General features: G+C 45.0%; 1 protein-coding gene across 14 annotated transcripts in view; it reads right to left on the bottom strand.

Annotated features, from left to right (window-relative positions):
* The window catches only part of SFSWAP (splicing factor SWAP), a 79,493-nt gene that overhangs the window by 43,536 nt on the left and 12,610 nt on the right, over nt 1-23,347 (bottom strand). For all 14 annotated transcript variants that reach the window (XR_290736.4, XR_011420884.1, XR_001381323.3 and 11 more), the window contains 4 exons: nt 21,470-21,695; nt 20,157-20,269; nt 19,062-19,197; nt 574-814 (listed from right to left, as the gene is read on the bottom strand). Coding sequence is in view for 8 of the 14 variants with exons in the window: in XM_005612658.4 (XP_005612715.2) it covers nt 574-814; nt 19,062-19,197; nt 20,157-20,269; nt 21,470-21,695 (716 nt within the window). In the remaining 6 variants the exon portion in view is untranslated. The remainder of the gene's footprint in view (nt 1-573; nt 815-19,061; nt 19,198-20,156; nt 20,270-21,469; nt 21,696-23,347) is intronic.

Below are 23,347 nucleotides of genomic sequence, written 5' to 3'. Positions count from 1 at the left end.
AAAAAATGGCTAGCATGACAACATCTTTCATTTCATGTTTAACTTTCTTAGCATGATCAGAAAGTGGGTCATTTTTGCAGAAATATCCAAGTGTTTCGTCAAATTTCCAGAGAGCCTCTTTTCAACTTGAGACATTCCAGTGGGGTACTTGCTCAGCCCACTGACACTTAGAGTCACACACATGCTGGCCAGTGACAGGTGCTGGGGGTCTAGTCTCTGCCTTGCTATCATCAACTTTATGAAATCCTACACGTTTTGCAAGTAATCATGGCTTCACTTCACACTGATTTTGCCTAGTACTCCCCAACTGAGGTGTCAACACATTGGAAAGAATAGATGCTGGGATTAAGGGGGGCAGTGTGGAGTGCTAACTGGAAATTAATTTTCTAAGTGGTTAGATCTTGCTGCTAAAAGTGTTTATGTGTGACAATTTCTGTTGCCCTATCAACTCTGTAACTTGGGGATTTGAAAAATAAACACTCATAATGGAGATCCTCTATGTAACCCACATTATAAAGACCCCCGAACCAAGAACGCAGATGCGCCAGGTGACTCGAAGAAGTGAGAGCGTACCTTGTGGTGATGGTGGTGGAGGTCACCCCACCACTTGTCTCTGCTGTGGTTGGCGGGGGTGGTGGTGTGGTCCCAGGAGGCGGTGGGGCGGTGGCCGTCACTCCGGCGGAGCTGGACACGGTCACTCCGGCAGGCAGGGTGCTGTAGTAAGTGGCTACATCAACCCCTGGTGGGGGAGGTGCCAGGCAGTAGGTGCCATCGGGCAGCATGTAGTAGCTGTAGTACATGGCGGCCACCGTCGCTGTGAAGAGACGCGGTTGTGGGGAGTGAGAGCAGCAAGCGACAGGCGAGGAGACAGAGTCCATGCTGCAGTAAGAAAGGGACACCTTCCCAAGTCCAACACCATTTTGGTCCATTTTCAAGTACACTGTTTTCTATATTTTTCGGATACAAGAAAGACCACCCGTGTGACATGCAAAATGGAAGAGCCAGGCGATATCCACGCACCCAGGGACAGTGGAAAGTGAACAGGATATTCAAAACAGCCAAATGTGAACATTCCTCGACAAGTTAATGCTCTCCCTGACTGCAGAATGTGCAGCTTAGAAGAAAAGTCCCTTCTCTGGAGCCACTAGCTGCCCTTTCCCCACGTGGCCATCCCAGATGACCTATGCTGATGAAATCCACGTGTGACTCAATCCCTTCCCTGGTTTGCCCATTCTGATACCACTCCCATTCTCTATGCTCTTTTTCATTCAAACATTCGTTTTGGAAATCATCCCATTTCTAAAGCTGTGTTGCTCTTTGTCACTAGTGCAAGCCCCCACCCACAATACATGGATGTACTATAATTTATTTAAGAAGTTCTGATGGGCACTGAGGTCGTTTCAGGCTTTGCTATTATAAACAGTGATGTACAACAGCTTCCCGTTTATTCTGGGCACATATGTAAACATCTGTAGGACAGCAGCCCATTGTTTTAACAATTCAAAGTCCTGTAAGTTCTTTCATCTTTTTTTGGGAAAAATATTTAAAACTAGCTAAATCACAGAAGAGTCAATGATCTAATTAAGAATTTTAATTTCTAATCCTGTTTGTAGATAAGCAACTGGTTCCGACTACAGAGAGATTTAATTTCCTCTTCATTAGAGGATGGTGAAAAGATTTTTCCAATCAAGAAATATTATTTTGATTTTCAATTAATCCGTTTTAAAACAAAAACATTTACAAATAGTGAAAGCTTTACACTGACCATGGTTTTCAGTAATGTATGCTACACATGGGGAAACAGTAGTATAGCAACTGACAATTTCTCAATAACAGCTGGATCCCAGCATTTGCATTTTGGGTTGGAATGACTGTGTAATTCCTGTGTGCTGCAGGCATATCCACAGCTGATAATGACTTGATCTGTATTAATTATACATGCACAAACTCCCAAGTTGTTCCTCTCTAGCTTGACGTTACACCACCCACTGTTATGCATTAACAACAACAACATTCCACGTTCTCAAAATAAGATATGCGGCCCCAATATCCTCTCCACGTGCTCTTCAGCACAGAAACGTTCACATAACATCTGTGAAGGAAGCAGGGCCCGAGACAAGACTGTCCGACACAGGTGGGCACATGGGGCGATGGCAGGAAAGGCATGTGCACTCTGTCACCCCAGCACATAGCATGCAATATCTGTCGGATGGATAAACCGAAGCGACAGTTCAAATGGAAGATTTTTCTAACCAAATGAGGCATTCCAACATAAGCATATGCTTCTGAAAGATACAATATTAGCCCTGAAAGAATGGAATTACTATTCCCACCCATCCCCCTTCAGATAATCAAGCTACTGGGGTCCTTCCTGTCACCTCCTGGGCAAAGCCACTACCATGGAGGAGGAAATGATGTGGCATCAGCAAGACCAGAGTGTAACCTAACATCCCACAGAGAACACCCCCAGCGTGCCCGTGTCCCTGGGAGAGGGGACTGCAAGTCCTGCTAGCGCCCAGCCAAGTGGCACACCTCAAGGAAGGACAGACACTCCATATCCTGTCCTGCAGTCAGCCTCTTGCCTAAAAACAAGCCAAAGTACATTTTAAATCGCAGCCACAACCAATGAGCCATAGGAATTCATAAAAACAAAATGTTTTACAATTAAGTTTCAACTAACAGTATATATTATGCAATTGCAACTTAATGTGTTCTTTATGTAACAGAAGTGAATAACTTGTTTTCAAAATTGAGTACCATTCCTTTGAAAGTACTAATAGGCAGATTAATGAGCAGTCTATCTGACTTTCCTGAATTGTCCGTCACATTAAATTAAAACAAAGTGTTAAAAATAGCAGTGCTGGCAAGGTGGCAGATTAACTTAACTCAGGAACTCACCACTACAAACATCTAAAGACACTGGCAAAACATACTGAAAAACTTAAGATGTGCAGCTGAGCTCACCAAAAGAAAATGCCCTGTCCCAGGCATGAAAATAAACCCAAACCTCCAAGGCTGAAGCGTCTCCTAAGCCTTGAGTTAGATCTTACTCCGGATGTGGGGGGAGGCTGTGAGCCCTGGGCACATGGGGACCCACACCACAGGGTGTCACCGGAAGGAGGGATGGGAAACAGGAACCCTGGCGGAGGTCAGTGCAGGCTGCCCTTCTCTCTAGCCTCGCACTGCGCGCTGTGAGCCCTCTCCAACAACACGTTAAGTGCCCTCTGCAAAGGTGAGAGGAGTCTGAACATCTCCATGTGTCTCGCGACGGCAGTGAGCCACCCACGTCCCATGAGAGGAGGACGTGGCTGACCCGCTGGAGACATCCCGCTGCACAAGGCGCTCCGGGGAAGGCTGCTCTACCGGGTGGCCGAGAACCCAACACTGCGGCAGCTTTACCAGTTCTCTCCTTTCTCCCGATTCTCACTTCGGGGAAAGTCAGGGATGGAAAGATTTTAGGGAGAAGGTCGTTTCTGTCCTTTTCCCCACAGACACTGAGGCCTGGGAGGGCTGTGACAGAGACAGGGCAGCACTGTTGCCCCCTGGGATCTTTGGGTCCCACTGTCATGAATAGCGCGTTTCCTCATCCTGACCTCGGGGTATCCTTTCGGAGTCTTCTGCCTGCTGTGAAGCCCCCCTTGTTTTACCATCCCCTACCCCAGGCCGACTCAGTAGGCCCCTGCTCTGCCCTCTGTAGGGACCATGCACACACACCCCTGGGGTAATTCTCCACAACATCAGGGCTGTTGGCACAGCTACTGACCCAAGGGCTCAACATCTTAAAAACAGCAATAGGCAGCTCACACAGCTCCCAGTATACAGCAGGCACTAGATAAGCATTTAATAAGAAAAGCCTGCTGATGGCAAGGCCTGTGCACCTTCTAAAACACCCTGGTGCTAAGATAGCCTGCGGTGAACAGGAAGCCTGGCAAGCTGACATCACCCTATTACAGAGGCTCTTCAAAGACGCAGCAGGGGGCTCACACAGCTCTTGAAATACTTGAACTAAAACCCTTTAAAGTGGACACCGATTAGAGGACTGTGATTTTTGTATACAGCCCCCAACTCAGAAATTCTCATGAACACTAAGTTTTGAGAACCAATGGACTAGACCATGGAAAGAATAGACAGAGGTCTGGGCACTCCAGGACCACGTTCCCTTAAGGTCACCATCACATCCTAGACAGGCACAGGGGTGCGTACAGTTGCAAAGTGCTCCCACTGTTGTGTTTAGCACTGGGCTTCCATGACATAATACATCTTACCAGGTTTGTTGTTGTTCTCAGTATTTTACGTTGAATTTTCCAAGAGGAGATTGGGTTTTACAGTAAGTTAAATGCTGAAATGATTTACCTAATAAACAAACATCATGAACACCACAAACACTTACTCCAAATAAATCCAAGAGAGAAATCTCAACGGGCCCCTACATGTCCTAAGGGCAAGTACAGTTGTATGGAGAAATCAAGCTTCCTAAAAGCATAAGGCACATTCTTAAGCACTTCCTTCCCAACACCGAGTGTGCTCAGAAAGGTACAGAGCCACAGAACACAGCGTCAAAGGACTCTGCCTAATTATCTTCCAAATCCATTCTACTAGACTGGCTTCTTGCAAAAACAGAGCCAGTTTACCGATACTTCCATGTGATCTTAATCTCACACAAATTTAACTCCCAGAAGAGAATCCTAGCATCGAAAGGGTACTTGGAGATGAGAGGGCTGGTGAGCAATCCCTTCTGCGTAAGAGCCAATTCAGAGAGACAAACAACATGTGTCTGTATTAAGAATGAAAACAGTTCTGTAGAAAAAAAAATGAGCACCTTCTTTAAAAACCGATCTGCTTTATTCATAGAAGAACGTTAAGAAGATGGCACTGTGTTTTCACACGAGCATGACTAGCTGAGCGTGTCTGAGAAGCAGCAACAAGAGGCTCTCACCTGCCCGCCAGCGGTCTGCCACCTCAGCGCCCCCACCTGTCCACCCCAGGTCATGGCCTCGCCTCCCAGCATCCTTCACGGGACCTCCAAATGGTCTCCACCCACATGCATTCCAGGGACCTTTCTAGGAAGTTCAATGGCTTTAAATCCTATTTGTACTTGATGATTCCAGAATCCCTGTCTTCAGCCTGAGCTGAACTTGTATATTAATTGCCCGCTCAACACCCTCTTTGGGATAGCTCATAAATGTTACAAAGAGACTGCGTCTGGAACAGGATCTGCGAGCTTTCTCCACACACTGGCTCTCCTGCAGTCCTGCCCTGGCAGGAAGCGGCTGTGCCCTGCCTCCTCCCAGTGAGTCAGCCTGGACCCCCCTTCCGACTCCATCCAAATCAGACTTCTCCTGACTCCAGCTCTGAAGCTCCAGTACCCCTGCCCAGACTAGAGAGAACCTCCCAGCCATGACACTGCTCCGCCTGAAGCCCTCCTACCTCTCCCCTCGGGGTCCAAGCCAAGTGCTCCGTCTCCCAACGCTCCCCCATCCCTGCCTCTGCTCCACTTGGGGCCTCCCTAATGGCCTGGCTTGCCTGAGCTTCCTCTGGCTTCTGGTCTTGGGTGACCTTGGCTCAGACGGACTCCCTGACTATGCCCACCAGCACTGCTGACCTCCTCAGGGCTCTCACTGTCCCCGTGACATTCCTCATTGGAAGGAACTTTGTTCACTGTTATTCCCGGCATAGCATGACCAAAGGCCAATTTTTTCAATGAATGCACAAGTTATATGCAAAAGAATGAGAACTGGAATGGCATGAAGCTTCTCAGCAGCAGCAGAGGCTACTCTGAGACGGTGGCCCAGAGTATTCCAAAACCTGAGGGACAATATTCAACCCACAATTCTAGGCCCGTCTAAACTACCTACTGCATGTGCAAGCAGAATTAGGGCATTTTCAGACATTCAAGGATTAAAAAATATTGTCTTCGTACGTACCCTTTCTTGGTAAGCTACTGGAGCATGTGCTCCAGCAAAATAAAGGAGTAAACAAGCAAACCAACCAGAAGGAAACCAGGCACTAATGCAGGAAAGCAAGGAAGAGAAGCCGGAGGAGAACATGGCTACAGGCTAAGAACACGGCCACTCCACACTGCAGCAGGGGGCAGAGAGCTCCAGAAACATACCTGCAAATGTCACCAAAAGGCAGACTGTGAATGCCACCACCGATGTACCAGAGAAGCTCACTATCCACATTTCCAGCAGCAGGAAGCACGAGGCATCCAAAATCAAGACCTGCTCCTGGAGATGGCACCACTGAAAAGAGCCCATGTCGTTCAACAGCTCTGCGGATGCTAAGCTAGGAAGCAGGAGCAGTTCTGTGGGGCTGAGTGCCCACGACACCTGACAGCTGGGGCTCTGACACAGGTTGTACAAGACAGGTCCCAACCTTTGCAGAGGAATCAGCACAGATGATGGATGTGTAAGCTATGTCCGCATTGTTCCCTTTGGAATTTTGATTATAAAATACAGGTTTAAGTACATTAGCTAAAGTTACAAAGTAACCAAAACAGAAACATGTGATAAGAGTACATCCGGCGTGTGAGAGGAGGTTCAGCCGGGGCACAAGCTAAATTATCATCTGTCATGGCGGGAAGACGACAGAGAAAATCTAGTCTAAAGTAGATAAATCCAGAAACAGGCACAAGCAGGTTATTCAGACATACAGAAGTAATCACCGAAAACTCAAAGACAAAACAGTTAACAGTAAATGCTTATGAAACAAATTAGAAGCGGGAGGGGTGGGCCAAATACTCTTCATAACAAACAATCATTGTTACTATTTTTTTCCAGAAGGCACTGAATTTCCCTTTTTGTTTCCCTCCCCGAAGCCCCAGTACATAGCCATATATCCTAGTTGTAAGTCCTTCTAGCTCCTCTATGTGGGACGCCGCCTCAGCCTGATGAGCAGTGCGAGGTCCATGCCCAGGATCCAAACCCGTGAATCCTGGGCCACTGAAGCGGAGCACGTGAACTTAACCACTCAGCTATGGGGCCAGCCCTATTATTTGACTTAAAAAAATACAGGTATTACTTTGATTAAAATAATTTTTAAAAGTCTCCTAACTATAATCAAAGAGACGATGAGTATCTTATTCTATTTATCATAGTTTGAGCCCAGAGCAAAGACTTTAGAGAAACAACATTATTCATGCTCCTTTTCAATGTATTACTTTTTGCTTCATCTCTCCTTTCATCTGTCCATCCAGCCAATATTTACTCAATATGTCCTTGTGTCAAAGAGTCATCTAGGGGCTGGGGATCCAGCAGTATCCATGACAGACAAGTTCTGCCCTCCTGGAGCTTCTGCACAGCAAGTATGGAAGTAAACTACAGAGGAAAGAGAGGAAGCTCAGACACTGAGAAGGGCTATGAAAACACAAAACAGTATATGTGAGAAGAGGATGAATTGGAGAAAGGCCCGTTATGCAGCAGAGCCAGGGAAGGTCTGACCTGAGAAGTAAAAGCTCTCGGGGAAGAGCACTTTAGGCTGATGAGCAGCCAGTGCAAAGGTCCTATGGTCAGAATCAGTTACGACACTTCGGGAACAGGAAGGAGAGTGTGACAGAGCAGCGAGACATGGAGAGCAGAGGTGAGTTTCTGGAATTTCAATGAGATGAGAAGCCAATGGAAGATTCTGAGTAGAGAGGTGAAGAGATGGGATTCACTTTTTGTAAGGTCACGCTGGCTGCCAGAGGAAGCACGGGCTGTGGGAAGGCAGCACTGAGACCAAGAGGGGCTGTAGCAGATGCCAAGTCCAGAAAGATGGTGGCTTAGATCAGAGCGGATGCGCTGAGAAGTGTCGGATCTGGGATGGACGCTGGACATGGTGCCCAAAGACAAGCAGCAAAATCACCCATGGGTGTGAGGGAAGAGAAGACTGGGGGCGATGCCAACGCCTTGGCCTGAAGAGGAGAGTGATGCCGATGCCACTCCCTGAAACAGGGGCGTGTGCGGGAATTAAGAGTCCTGCTCTGGACATGCCAAATGCAAGATCTCCACGACCTAGCCAAGGGCTGGAGACACACATCTGCATCAGCAGGACACGGGAACCTTCCAAAGAACACAAACCACGACAACATACTGTAAAACCTGCATTTTTAACAAAACCAGTATTTACCATAACTTTAAAAGTTTATGGGGCTATCAAATAAAAAGGAGTAAACAAAATGAGAATGTTCATATTCGGGTGAGGTCTCTTACTAACAAATTTTGGGATAGAGCAGAGGTTGGCAAACTCTTCCTACAAAGACCCAGACAGGAAATACGTTAATCTTTGCGGACAAAGAGGCAGGCTAAATTGAGGGTATCATACAGGTATTTATACGATGGGAAAAAATAAATTCCCACACTTTTTCTCTTTGATGAAATTCAAAATATAATAAAAATAATTGAGTACAGTTTTGGGGGGAGGGTAACACATCTACTAACGGGAGGAGAACTCCTTTTATGAGGGATAACACTTCACGGCACTGGGGTGCAGAAAGGCCTGTCTGTAAAGCCTATCCGTAGCTCACACCCTCACAAGCACAGGTGCGCTGGATTCAGCCGCCAGGTTGTGGTGTGCCAGCCCCTAGGAGGGTATCATACATCTAGCATTTCCTATTTACCCCTGAGCTAGAACACCTCACTGTCCACAAACTGGAATTTTTGTTTTGCTTTTTAAAAAGTCAACATTTGGGGCCGGCCCAGTGGTTAAGTTCGCGCACTCCACTTTGGTGGCCCAGGGTTTCGCTGGTTTGAATCCTGGTGCAGACGTGGCACTGCTCTTCAAACCATGCTGAGGCAGCATCCCACATGCCACAACTAGAAGGACCCACGACCAAAAATACACAACTATGTACCGGGGAGCTTTGGGAGAAAAAGGAAAAATAAAATCTTAAAAAAAAAAGAGTCAACCTTTCATAAAAGGCTGTTTGAAAATGTTCTTAAAACCTGGATGGTTGATAAATTAAAAAACATTTGAAAAGTATGGAAAAGTCATAGGATTAAAAATCTGTCCCTAATCTCATAATCATTTGGATTCTCCTTCCGTCGTTTGTCCACGTGTACACGGATTTCTCAGACACGAGGATGGCAAGCACATTCCCTAACACTCGTGGGATCTGGTCTCCAACTCAGGCTAAGAGTCAACCAATGAATGTCCTGCTCTGTAACACTATGCATAGAACATGCAATATTGTAGCAAACTTCCCAAATCACAAGTTATGTTCACTTATCTCTACTTTATATTCAAGCTAGACTCTAGAGGAAGCCATCAAGCAGCAGAATTTACTGCAGTTAGTGCTGGTGACTGCACGAGTCGCCTCCAGGAAGCACTCGCTCTGAACGATCTGAGGCCAGGAGCTGCCAACTCCCCTACGTTTATGTGGCTGACAGACCAACGTCCGAATGAATTATTTCCATGGTGAATTCACTATCTAACAAATTCTACAGTACTACCTCTTTTGCTGAAAATAAACCTTAGTAAAGGTTTTATTGGCACCTGAAGATTCAGCTCTTTGATTCTGGTATTAACTGCACAGGCCCTTCAGACGACAGCAGTCTACTTGACTTGAGAATTTCCTTCTGCCTACAGTTAAAGTTATGTTTTCTTCACACTGAAGACCTTTAATCCAGGTGAGGTCAAATTATATAAGTTTAAATATGAGGCACCAACAACACAATTCAATAGTAATTGCCATTATTATTTTGCATTTTCAGGGGTGAAGAAAGTGTTTAATAAGCCCAGGAGATATTAAAAACCTTCAAGGTCCTTCAGCAGGAGAATAAGAGAGAACAAGGCTGAAAACTTCTTTCTCTCCCTTTTCCTAAGTTTTTCTTATCCACTCACTGTCTCCTTATCTCTGTTCTCAAGACTTCTGGCTTCACCTTCTGGACTCAGAAAATTTTCAAGAGTTCCTAAAAGACTCCTTTTGGCCACGGTTTGTTTGGGGCAGGGTACTTACCTATTAGCTCTCTACAATATACAATCATGTACTGAAAGGAAAAAAATACAGTCAAACAAATAAAAAACTCACCCTTCTGACTGCCCCAAACACTTAAAAGCATTAATCATTTGGATCATGACACATTGTGTCTAAATATTTTCAAACCGAGAAAATCTTGAGACTATCCACACCAGAGAGAAGGAGGACAACCAATGGCTCTGCTAACGGGCTCTCATGTGACAGAGAGTGTTCCAGAAGATGAAAGTTCATTGCAACCACCTGTTCTATTTACTTCATTGTGACATCCAGAGAACCCAAGGTTTAAAAAAACTCCCCAAACGAGGAGGCTTGTTTCCCTGTCACTAACCTTATGGAATAGGAAAATCTGACTGATTCTGTAGTGATGCAAGAGTACCACATTTCTAAAGCTGAAAAACCACTGGAATGACTCAGTTTCAGACATGTATGAACATGTGACTTATGAATTTTAGCCCACTATTTAGAAGTGATCTCTCTTTTTGGCACATAAAATTTTCTTCTAGAAAAGCCTGTTAGTTAAAGTCTTCATCAGTGACCTGCAAGTAAAAAGTTTTGAATTTTTAATACTGTATTGAGGTTTTGGAGGCGTGTTACATAAAAACAGGTTCTAGAGAGTTCTGGGTGAAGAAAGTAAGTGGTTCAAGTGTGCGACCGGAACTGTGAGGTGGGAGAAGCGTGCAGAGGTGCAGGGAGGGGGCCCGCAGACTCTGCACTGTCAGAAGGACGTCTCCCCTGGGTCCCTGACTGGGGGAAAAGACATTTGCTCTAGGCCATTTTTAGCATCTCACAAGAGAGCAGAGGATGGGTTTCCCAGAGAAAGCTGCACCTGGAAGGGAAGACAAAAGACCTCAGAGCAGGTGCAAACAGTGTCAAGGAGAAGGCTCCCATGGTGTTGGGGACAAAGGTCTGCATGGAGCTGCCAGCGTGGTGAGCAGGGACAGACGAGAAGGGCAGGGCTCAGCGGCCCCACAGGCACAACATCACCATGGCCAAAGGCTCTGGAGGGGACCACCACACGGAGACAGCAAAGAGCTGAGTCTGGAAGGAAACAGAACCAGGCAACCTCAAGAGTTTTTTGAGCCACTGACGAATGTGGTGAGACAGGAATTCAATCGAGCACAAAGAAAAGGAAATAAAACCACCAATGAGATGGAAAGGGAGGGTACTGAGCAGGGTCAGTAACTGGGCTTGCCTCTTGCTTCTTGTGCAGCCCAGGAGAGCTCCAAGGTTTTTTACATTTGTAAACGGTTGAAAACAAAACAAAACAACAATATTTCATGACGTAAACATTCTACGAAATTCAAATTTCGGTGTCCATAAATCAAGTTCTACTGGAACTCAGCCACAGCCCTCTGTGTACAACGGTTGGGCGGCTTTCATGCTACCACAGCAGAGATGAGTCATGAGACAGAAGGCACGACCCACAAAGCCAAAGACATTTACACATTTACGTCTGGACCTTTACAGAAAGAGTCTGCCGACCCCTGCTGCAGCGTTTAGAAAGCAAACTGAGGACCAAAACAACACCACTGTAGACCCAGCACATTTTAGACTGCAAGGAACAGAACAGACGTGGCTAAAGAAACCAGCTCAGCAACACAGAAGGAGAAGATGCACAGAATCATGCTGAATGCTGGAGAGAAAAAGGGATTACAATCAAAGAGAAAATGACAGACACAGGAGGAAGAGATGGTTCAAAGTAAGGACATTGGTGTCTTCCAAGCAGGAGAGCCAACTAATGGAACAGAAAAGGTATTCAGAGGCAGAACAGAAAATAATTTCTCTGAAATGAGACATGAATCTTCGATTGAAAGGGTACACAGTAGATTCCAGGAAGATGGGAGTGTATGCTGATCGTCATTAGAATTCAGAGCGAAGAAAGAATTTTTTTTTTTTTTGAGGAAGATTAGCCCTGAGCCAACATCTGCTACCAATCCTCCTCTTTTTGCTGAAGAAAACTGGCCCTGAGCTAACATCTGTGCCCATCCTCCTCTACTCTACATGTGGGATGCCTATCACAGCATGGCTTGCCAAGCAGTGCCATGTCCGCACCTGGGATCCGAAACGGTGAACCCCAGGCCACTGAAAAGGAATGTGTGCACTTAACCGCTGTGCCACTGGGCCGGCCCCTGAAGAAAGAATTCTTTAGGTGTCCAATCAGAAAAAGCAAGCCACCTAAGGGGTGAGAGTGGAGAAGATGAGGCTGGCCTCTCCCTTTCACAGCAACATTCAAATCCAGAAAACACTCAGCAGTGCTCCTAAGGTCTAGTCAGTGTGACTGACTATGTGTATTACTCTCGGCCAGGCTGCCGTTTACGTCAAGAGGCAACAGACAGACATTTCCAAACACGATGGATCTCAGAGAGTAGCACCCAGGAACAATTAATGAAAGTCAACCAACTGACAAACCCGCACAACTAGTCAGCGGCAAAAGTCAGACAGCCCCAGCTTCCCTGTGGCAGGAAGGACCATGTTAGATTCTAGTTTACAAAGGCCTCAGAGAAAGGAAATGCTACCCAAGAATTTTATACCCAGACAAGCTTTCCTCTTTACACAAGGTTTGAAGGCAGGCATTTTTCAAGTATGCAAGAATTCATGAAATAGAACCCTTGTAAAACTTATCGGTTTATGCAATTCAAATGAACAAGAGATGAATCAGATAAAGAACTCAAATGGAGATGCTATGGTGGCAAACTAATCCACAGAACTGAGACTAGTCAACAAGGAATTACAGCTGCAGAATAGGGCGTAAATGTTGCCTGTAAGCTCTCACAGTATAAACATACTTCTTTAAAAGAACCAGGAGTTGGGGCGGGGTGAGGGAAAGGAGGTATTTTAGGAGCATTTCATTTCCTCTAGTTTCACAGTTAATCAATTACATCTAAGATAAACACACAGCTTTAAAAAGAATTTACTGTTCCAACCTCTCTAATGTTCTAACTCTCAGTACTGAATTCTGTCTGGTGCTCAGCAACTGCTTCACTTTGATTTTTGATTCTAGGTTCTTCTGTTGAATTCAAGTAAAATTAAAAAGTTTATGTCCACTTTCACACACATATTTCTATCTATACATCATACCACGACATAACGAGTATCTCTGTATTCTATAGATATGAGTTTCTCTTTTTCCCTACTTAGCAAAATTATCTCAGTTTTTTCCATTCTGTCAATGATGTTCACCTAATGTTAAAAATGGCTATTTCTGGGTAGTGGAATCTTGGGTAATATTTTACCTTCTTCCCTTTAGTTCTTATGACTCACAATAAAGTCATTTTTAAAAGGGTTTGGGAGGTAAGTAAAGCACTTCGAGGTCATGATTTTGCACAGAAAAAAAAAAGAGAGAGAAAATGCCAAAAACAACAGCAAAACCACATTTAGAAAACTGGGATAGAAGCAAGAAAATATCAAGTCTAGCCACATGATATGGTTTAATTTCACTTAAGCTATTTAAAGAATGAAACATTTAAAAAAACTGAGTTGGCGTTTTATTTTTAAAAAACTGCATGCTATAATAGCGAGTAGTATTTCAGTACTATTGCTCCCTGCACAATTAATTTTGTTTATTATACTCTTCTGCAAGGATTTATAGCTAAATAGCAGAAGGCAACTAAATAATAACAGATAAGAAAGGGCACGAAAAACAGTTCATTGTCAGGCTAATAAATTAAGTGAATTGTTAGTTTTACATTCTATATTTAAGGAGCTTCTAGAAAAAATTCTTTTAAAATACAAGGCTAGGCTGCCTAAATCTAGGAAAAATTCTGATCATTAGAAAGTAAATAACAAGGAATGACTGAGTACATTCTAAGGAGAAGATTAAATGCTAAGCAATACAGAAGGACGGAGAAGCTCAGTGACCCAACCACCTCCAACGCGCACCAGAGGGGAGGCAGGCCAGCCTTTGTGGGGAAAACAGCTGTCATAGGGACCGCTTCAGCCTCAACACACTGAGAGCTGATAAAACAGTCTGGAGATTGCATATTAAAATCACAGAATTAACTCAGGACAATGGTGTATAGTTTCACAATAAGCATCACGTAAATCTGTACTTTTGCTGAGAAGCTGACAGATACGGTATAAAAAGTCCAAGCAGTACAAGTGGACGGGGAAGCAGTCACTGCTCTCGCCCTGAGCCTTGTTTTCGCAGATCCTCTGAGCGCACAGCTGTTACTAGTGTCCTCCCTGTCCTGTTAGAGACACTCTTACAAAAGCACAGCCACTTCCCTCCGCTTCTGGATTTAACACAAGTGGCCTCCTACCAAACCTACTCTTCTGCACCTCGCCCTTTCCCTCACGTGGGACAGGTCCTGGGCAGCATGCCGAGTGCACACGCACCTCTGGCTTCCTCTCGTTGGCTCCATACCCACTGTGAGCGTGCTCTAACGTTTACTCCCTCAGACCTCCACTAAAGGACAGACAGCACCTCAGTCTTTTGCTATTACTAAAAATCCGACTTATAATGAATATTCTTGTAGTTCTATCTTTACACACATATTTGCAGATCAAAGTAGAAATCCTGGGTCAAACGCACGTGCATTTTGGACTCTGATTTCCACTGTCAGCCTGCCCTCCACACTGGGGTACAAATCAGTAACACGCGAGTGCCTGTCAACTTGCTCCTTCTTTGCTTATGTGACAGCTGAAAAATGGCATGTCACTGTGAGTTCCACCTGTATTTCTTTTATTTAATCTCTTTGAATTAAGAAATTCAAACTTGTATATATGAAATAACATTTCAACAGCCCAGAAACTTCGATTTATCCTAAAAGACTTACAATTTCAAAGAGTTCTTGTGTGCCCGCCTTTCTACTAGAATACAAAGTCTCATATGCTTAACATACTGGTTGCAGTTGGTTTAAATAAGAGTGGATTTCACTTTCTCTGGAGGTTAGCTCCAAAGTCAGCATATACAATGCCATGTGAGTGCGTAGCAACCGGAAACCTTAAAAGTATGGCCATTTTTACCTTTGTGAATTATTCCCAGTGTAGTTCATTTCTCTACTGGACTATTATCCCCCTATGTGACTGTAAAAGCTGTTTGTATGTTAGACAGTTTTTTCTGCTTTCTCAACAGTTTTACTTTTCCAATTAGCTGAATATAATGCTGTCTGTCAGCTTAAACAGATGATTCTTTATCTGTTAAAGTATCCTTACTTTCCTGAGAATTTTCACCTCTGGCACTGAGACCTGGAAGTGATTGTGCTATTGGATAAGGCAAGGCTCTAACGTGATCTGCTTTGCAGACAGCTCTTCCCCGACACCACTCTCGCTGTGACGTCCCTCCTGCCAGTCTGCCCATCTCCTTTCCAGGCCCTTATGCTCGCTCTCCCTCTGAAGACTTGCTGGGTCTGTGCCGGGTGCGGGCAGAGAAGCCCCTCCTCTGTATAAGCTGGGCCTTCTCACTCTTACCAGCAGTTTTTCTCTTAAACTATGTCTTCCAGTTAAATTTACTGTAATTATGTATTTAACTAAAATTAATGCAAATAGATGAAATTCGAGCGAAAAAAAAGAACTACTGTTTCTGTGAAAATGAAACTGAATCCTTTGGAAAGACTGAATAAAAGGCCAATTGCTTAAAAGAATCTGTTGTGGAACTAGAGGCGGGAGAAACGACTTGACGCTTCTGTGTGAAGTGACGCAAAGTAAACGAGGACTCTGCTCTCAGGGTGCTAGTGCTCACCTCACCTCACCTCACCCAGACGGCGGGAAGGAGCGCTGCACCCTGACGCAGCTTTGCTGAGGACGCCCCGTCAGAGGCAGGGCTGTGGTCCCACGCACAAAGACAGGCCAACAGCACACGTTCATGTTTCAACTTAAAAGATAGCTCAGGCCCATATGTACGATTTTCAGATGTGTTCTAATTGCATATTTTGTTCAAATCAGCAACTATTTAAGCTCTGAGAAGTCTTTACTACATCATCTCACTTTATTATCCGATAGGGCACATCTCCCTTTATTGTGCCTCTTTTTCAAATTCTTGCTTGCCTTTTTTTGGATAACCATAGATAAAAAGAAACATCTTTGAGACCTGAGCAGAGGCGTCTACATTCATCTCTGCTGGGCGTTACTGTGGTCTAGACCCAACTTCTAGCCCATGGCTCTTCCTGGAAACTCGGATCAGCCCATCTAACCATCCAGGCCACCTCTCCCACCCTGCGACTCCTGGATCCTGGAAGGCAGTTGTCATGGTGACCCTAAAGGCCAATGCTCATGGAGGGCACTCTCAAGGGGACGCCTGTTCTCCGGCAGGCACTGCCCCCTCCCCTCTTCAGAGCTGAGTTTCACAGGACGTCTGCACTCAGGTCTCCATTTCTGCACCACCCATTTGTAGTCCAGCTTTTGTCCTCCACCCTTTAACAAAACTGCTGTCACTTCCGGTAACAATGTGTTCACTGTGAAACTGGAATTGTACTTTAGAGCCCCCTTCCCTGGCCCTAGCTGACCATGGACTCCGTGGAGAAGCTCTGTGATGCCCTGCTGTCCTGCTGCCCCTGTGCCCAGGACTCCACCTGCATCCACAGCAGAGGCTGGACGCGGGCAGGCACCTATGAGCAGCACCTGTTTTGCCAATGTTTTGATGGACTGCCTTGTAATTTTACAGACTATGAATTCACTGCTGACGTTTGTAAACTGTCCTTCTGGATTTCTTGCTTTTCTGGAAAATCTGGAATTTGGTTCCTGCCTTCTGGCACGGCCACAATCCACATCTAATCAGCCACGGGTTCTGTCAGCACTACTCCTTCATCTCTGCTGGGCTAGACAGGCTAGACGTTAAGGCTGGCTCCCAATGCAGGGCGTTGGTCTAAAACCTAAACACCAGGCACCACCCCCAAACACCTTGTCCTACACGTGTCTGTCACTCTTGCACCATGTGAAGGAAAAGATGGATGTCAAATGTCAAAACAACTATTTTACTGAGGACAAGAGTGCTGGGACACTTCCTATTGCGGGTCATGTGTCAGGCAAAGAACCAAGACATCACATCTGTTGGCTGAACCACAGGGAATCAGGACATCACACTTGTGGAATGGCCTGCAGGGTTTGCACAGAGCAAGTGTGGGATTCTCCCAGGGGCAGAGGCTGTCACGGCTCACCTTGGCCTTCAGGGCCCTCAGTGGGCCATGGGAGGGACTGAGGTCAGTGCAGCTCCAGGAGCCCTGCAGTGAGCTCCCTGGAACCTGCCCACCCCTCTGATCTTCCACACTGCCATTACATCACACAGGACATCGTCACCAACCAGACCATGGGATCTCACAGTAAAACCGCGTGTCACAGAGCAGCTACTCTCAGCCTGCTCCACTGCTGGCTTGGTCCCCCCCACCTGCCCCAGCCCTGTAGGGTCTGCAGACATATCACACCATTAGTGACCCAAGCATTTAACTGTATATTCACGGTGAGAAGCAGAATGAATAATCACGGGCATGGTCACCTTGCCCCGAACTCCTATCCTTTTCCCATGCAACAAAGGTTACAGCTTTAGCAATCTAGAGGATGTGCACTGCACTGAACTTACAGAAATTTAGACAGGTTTGAAAAAGGAAAGCTCGGACACTGGAGAGACGTTCCACTCAGCGAACTCACACCCTGGACTGATGTAAGATGGGAGCAGAATCTCCTGGTCACTCCTGCCTCCTGATTCATCTGTGTGGGCATCTACACAATGATCCCCACCAGGAGTACAGGCGCTGTGAGTGACTTACAGACGGCCTCAGGGGTAGCCGCAAGGACAGACGCACGAGTACAGGCGTTATAAGTGACTTACAGAACGCCGTGGGGATAACCATGAGTATGGGCGCTATGAGTGACTTACAAAACGCCTCTTGGGTAGCCGTGAATACGGCGCTATGACTGTCTTATAGAACACCTTGGGGGTAGCCGCGAGCACGGGCACTATGAGTGACTTACAGAACGCCGCGGGGTAACTGCCTTTCGTGATGTTTACAATATGCACTGACACTGGACCCCAATCACGAAGACGCAACTGCATGACACAAGATCTGCTCTTTGATTTGAACATCTAAAGAAATTTGGTTTGACCTGATTTAATCGTTTAAAGAAATTACCTGAGTTCTTTAAGAGGTTTTTTTTAGGACATACGCAGACATTCACTCAAGTAACTGATTTTTAAAGTCTAAAAATGTTAATTTAGCACACTGAAATTACACATAATTGCATGGCAGTGCTAGAAGGGAAGTGCAAAAGAACACTGTTAACATTTTTAACAAAAGCTTGGTCCTAAATAATGAGGAGCTTACATTTTAAAAGAGAATTAATCTCAGGCTGATTTTCCAATCTTTAACTGAAAATGACAAGCTTTATAGATGGATTCATTATATCAGATTTCCATGTGAAGCAGGCTGAACACATGAATTCCTGGGGCTTTGCCAAAGCTTCTTCTCTCATTCAATATTTAACCTCTGAATAAAACCACTTAAAAAAGACCTGATAATGAGCTCAAAATCAAATACTTTCAAATGACTTCTTGAATAGAACTTCAAAATTTGCCTTCTATTAATAATCTTTAAGTAATTAAAAAGACAAAACACTAGCAATCAGAGAGAATAAGTAAGAAGTGTAACTAATTCTGAGGGGGATATCATATGCTGTCTTAAGCTGTGTCTTTTTCAAGAAAGCAACCATGGCAGACAACACACCACGTCCACCAGTGTCCATTCTCCCCATTCCTCTTGACAGAACTTTGATTTTGTTTAGGGCAGCAGTGATGGGAAGGCCATGTGACATGGTCCTGGCCCATGAGTTACAGGAAGTCACCAGGCATGACTTCTGGAGGGTTCTCTGAAGAGGGGCAGAGTCACCCAGCACCTGCTTTCTGCCATTGCCTTTCCTCTCCGTCCTGCTGAAACACAGAGCTGACGCTGGAGATGAAGCAGCCATCTTGCCAACATTAGGTGAGACGCAAAAGGACGAGGCCACATGCTAAGGAAGCCTAAAGAGGAAGACCCAAGGATCTGGGCTCCTCATGGCACCTCTACCAGACCCACACTGCCTGCTTCCCCGCCCCGTGACAGCCTGCTGGTTAAGCCCTGAAGCTTGCTGCAGGCTGGGGGGTGCACGGTGAGATACTCGCACACAGCGAGGTACTCACAGTCAGTGGTGTATTCCACCTGGGAGGGCTGCACGGCTCCGCCATCTGCTGTGGGTGGGGTGGGGGCGGGACTGTCAGTCTGGGCTTTACGGACCAGCGCCGCAAGGGGGTGATCCGGGTCCACCACCTTCAGAGGCTACAGAGAGAGAATGCACGGTCACTCTATTTTCTGTATTCTGAGACACGCAGAACACTTCTGTGGCAAGAAGCCTCAGCTCAACTTTAGGAAACAGTGTATGCACCTCAGCAACCTCAGCACGTGCACACACGCACCTGCACACATGGAGGTCCTGACTGTGGCAAAGTACTCTAGCTAGTTGTGAGCTCCAGAGGAACTGGGTAAACAGATAACCTCAATCTTCCTAAAAACCAGTAAGGAAAGGAAGGAGGGATGATTAGACTAGACTGCTACTGATAAAAGTACGAGCGTCCAAATTCACTCAAAACTTGAAACTTTGTCCTTCTTTAAAGAAATTTCTGATTTTTAATCACCAACAGCTTTTGAAGTCCAATCAATCAACAATCATTCCTTGAAGGGCTCAGCCACACTACATGACTGTTGAAATGATATGCTTAAGTCTAACAGACTCCTGTTTTTTATTTCACAAAACCCAGTATGAGTGGTGTGAATTAACCACAGGACAATGATGAGTGACTCCTTTATAGTAAGGATGAGGAGAAGATCAGAAGAAAAAGTTTATGCTTTCAGGTAACATATTCTGTTACCTGTGAAGGTAACGAATTATTTCAAGCAGCACTGAACAGCTGTAAAATCTAATCCTATTATAATGAAATCTACATGACAAAACAATTTCCCAGTCTTAACTGACATTCTCCTATTCTAAATATCCCAAATGGTAAAATTACGGTAAAATAAAAATAACGCACTCATGAATTTTATAAAATGAGAATATGTAAGAAATAAACGAAGCAAACCCTTTGCCACCAAGCTAAAAACAAAAATGCAAATGATACCTCAATGACGATAAAATAAGATACAGCTATCATACAGAAGAAATGCCTAATAATTTTACAAAATTAAATTAGCTGTTTTGTTACTGCATAAAAAATACAGTTCAATAAAGAGATAAAAACCTTCATTAGCTCTTCTAGGCGGTTACACTTCTTGGAAGCAAAGAGAGACGGGTGCAGGTAACTGCCGTCGTCTTCGTCATCGTCATCTTCATTGTCAGAGCTGACCCCTGACTCTGAAAGCACAAGTGCATTTCACGATTTTGGCGTATAGGAAGAGACAAGACACAAATAAACTATGTAAAAACCGAGAAGCAGACAAAGGCAGAGCTACATGTAGTCATTTCTCGGTTATCTGTCCCAAAAACACCTTTGAAAATCTCCCCTGTAACGTGGCCACCCAAGGTGTCCAGCAGAAAGTCAGGAGGAAGAAAGGAGCACAACCTGGCCCTGCAGCAAACTCCCCCCAGAGCTCCCTAGTTGGGAGACACTGTATAGTTTAATTTTTAGAAAAAGGCAAAAATCTTACTGATTATGAAAGGTAAAACAACAGGAATAGTTTTAAAAACCAGAACAATCATAGAAAAGATACAATCTGTAGTAAGATTTATATGACTGACTTTGAAAATCATGTTTCAACCGAAGAGAGAAAAATTCAACGGCAGACACAGAGACTGTTGCTCTCAATGTTATTGATGAGAGTTGACTGGCCTTTGTAGCAAGCATCCAAATTTAGACACCGTCATAAAAACGACAGCTTAACATAGAGATGGGTAAAAAAACAGTACAAGTGATCTGTGGAGGAGTATGATTCCACTCCAGGCCCTAGGCCTGGAGCGAGGGTATTGCTGCAATAACCCACTGAGCACGAGTCACGGTTTGCTCTACAGAAAGTGAATCAGCCAAAATGACAGGAAACACTTCCAACCAGATGATTATGCTCTGAGGGCATCAATATACACATATATATTTATTGAGGAAGACTGGCCCTGAGCTAACATCCGTGCCCATCCTCCTCTACTTTACATGGGATGCCGGCCACAGCATGGCTTGATGAGTGGTGCATAGGTCCATGCCTGGGATCCGAACCTGTGAACCCCAAGCTGCCCGCGAAGCAGAACGTGTGAATGTAACCTCTGCACCACGCGGTGGGCCCGAGGGCATCAATATTTCACTACATTTCACCCATCTATAAAACGTTAATTAAGAATCTAACGTATTTTCAAGACTTATCAAGAAGAGTTTTATACTGTATCACGTGCACCAGCAGGGTTAACCATCATGCCTTAAGGGCAAGATTTCACAAACATTCTGGAAACTCTAAAGTGCAGACTTCAACCCGGTATCCATAACAATGACTGTCGTTATACCTTCCCAGAGTTGCCCCGCCCCCGCCCCAGGCGCAGAGTCTGAACAGGACAGACAGGGTCACATACTCTTTTTGTCCTCGTTTCTGTTTTCTGCCAGTACCGTGTATCGTCCTTCTTTCATAGCTTTCTGGATGAATTTGTAGTAGGGGTTGAGGTAGTGATCAAAACGTAGAAAGTCAAATTGAGAGTTTCGGGCCTGCTTGGCTTTCAGCATGATTTCAAACTGTGCTCCCTGTTTGCATACGAAGTTGGCGGTGCGCTCAATGATAGCATGCATTTTGGCTGTTGGTGGCTACGAGAAAACACACACATTCACATTATCCTCTTTTCCACTGGCCACATGACGTAAAACATAGAAATAATGCTGGTTTCACTGTCAATTATAAGAAACAAGAGACATTTCAATGGGAAGAGTCCAGTTTGAACAGATTCTGGCCCTGCCCCTGGTTACGTGACACTCAGTCTATTTCTGAATTTCACAGTATTTTGTGGGGAGGAAATTCACCTTCCGAGGCAGGCCATTCCAGCTTTGTGGAACGGATGGGAGGCACTCTTTTTTGCACCAAATCAACATATTTCCATATAACAGGGGTCCTTAACCGGGTTCTGTGATAGGATTCAAGGGGTTGTAAATCCTCGGAAATTGTATGCAAATTTTGCATATATGTAAGTATTTTTCTGTGGAGAGGGGCACACATTTCAACAACTTTCTCAAGGATCTAAGAATCACTCCTCTTTCCTTTTTCTTAGCTGGGGCTTTTTTTTTTTCCCCAACAGGAGTGTTGTATTTTTTTTTTTAAGACTGGCCCTGAGCTAATATCTGTTGCCAATCTTCTTGCTTTTTTTTTCTTCTCCCCAAAGCCCCCCAGTACACAGCTGTACATTCTAGTTGTAGGTCCTTTCGGTTCTGCTATGTGGGACACTGCCTCAGCATGGCTTGACGAGGCGCTAGCTCAGTGCCCAGGACCTGAACCAGAACTTGTGAACTTAACCACTCGGCCAAGGGACTGGCCCCGGGGGCTAGTTTTTATAGCTTGGCAAAGAGCCCTTTGAACATCTGAAGAAAGCCACATGCTCATGTTCTGTACCTAAACTCTTCCTCACCACATTCTTCCTTCCTATTCCCCATAAGACCCAGCTCATGGCTCCAGTTCATCGACATTCCCTTTGAAAGTAAAGTCCCATAGAGAAGCCCATCTGGGTGTGGTCTGGCCAGAGCAGGGAGGGTCTCACTTTCAACTGGGAGGTGAGTCATCCTGCTGCCTTGTTTATTACTGGGAGCCAAGCCCTGCCTCTTCCCTGCACAGGCTCCTGATATGCGCTTAGCACTTCCGACCCACAATGGAACTGTCAGACCCAAAGCTGGAAGCCATACATCTAAAATACTTTTAATATCAACAAAGAGATTAACACTAGAAAATTACATGCAAATAAAGCGGGAAATTATTCTCATTAAAAATGGGGACTTAAGAATTCAAGATGCTTACTGCAATTTCAGGGCCACATCCTTCATAAAATAAACACCTTAATTCCCAGATTTAATTCCTGAATTAATAACATCCTTTGCAGTTAAATAGGATAAATGCCTAAAATTAATGTTATTTACTGATCACAAAATAAACTAGATTGCATGATAAAGGCCCACTGTGCACTGAAGTATGAATCCTGATACAGATTTTCATTGGCTTTGGCCAAAAAGCAAGATTAACTTTTGAAATACTGTATTCCATATACACGTCAATTATTTATCTATTTTTTTTTCTGCTTTTTCTCCCCCAAATGTCCCCAGTACATAGTTGTATATTTTTTAGTTGCAGGTCCTTCTAGTTGTGGCACGTGGGATGCCGCCTCACCATGGCCTGATGAGCGGTGCCATGTCCGCTCCCAGGATTCAAACCCATGAAACCATGGGCCACTGAAGCGGAGCACGTGAATTTAACCACT

Source organism: Equus caballus, chromosome 8 (genome assembly GCF_041296265.1).
Source record: "Equus caballus isolate H_3958 breed thoroughbred chromosome 8, TB-T2T, whole genome shotgun sequence".
Lineage (NCBI taxonomy): Eukaryota > Metazoa > Chordata > Mammalia > Perissodactyla > Equidae > Equus > Equus caballus.
Note: the sequence above shows the minus strand (reverse complement) of the source record. Positions and strands in the feature narration are given on the sequence as shown.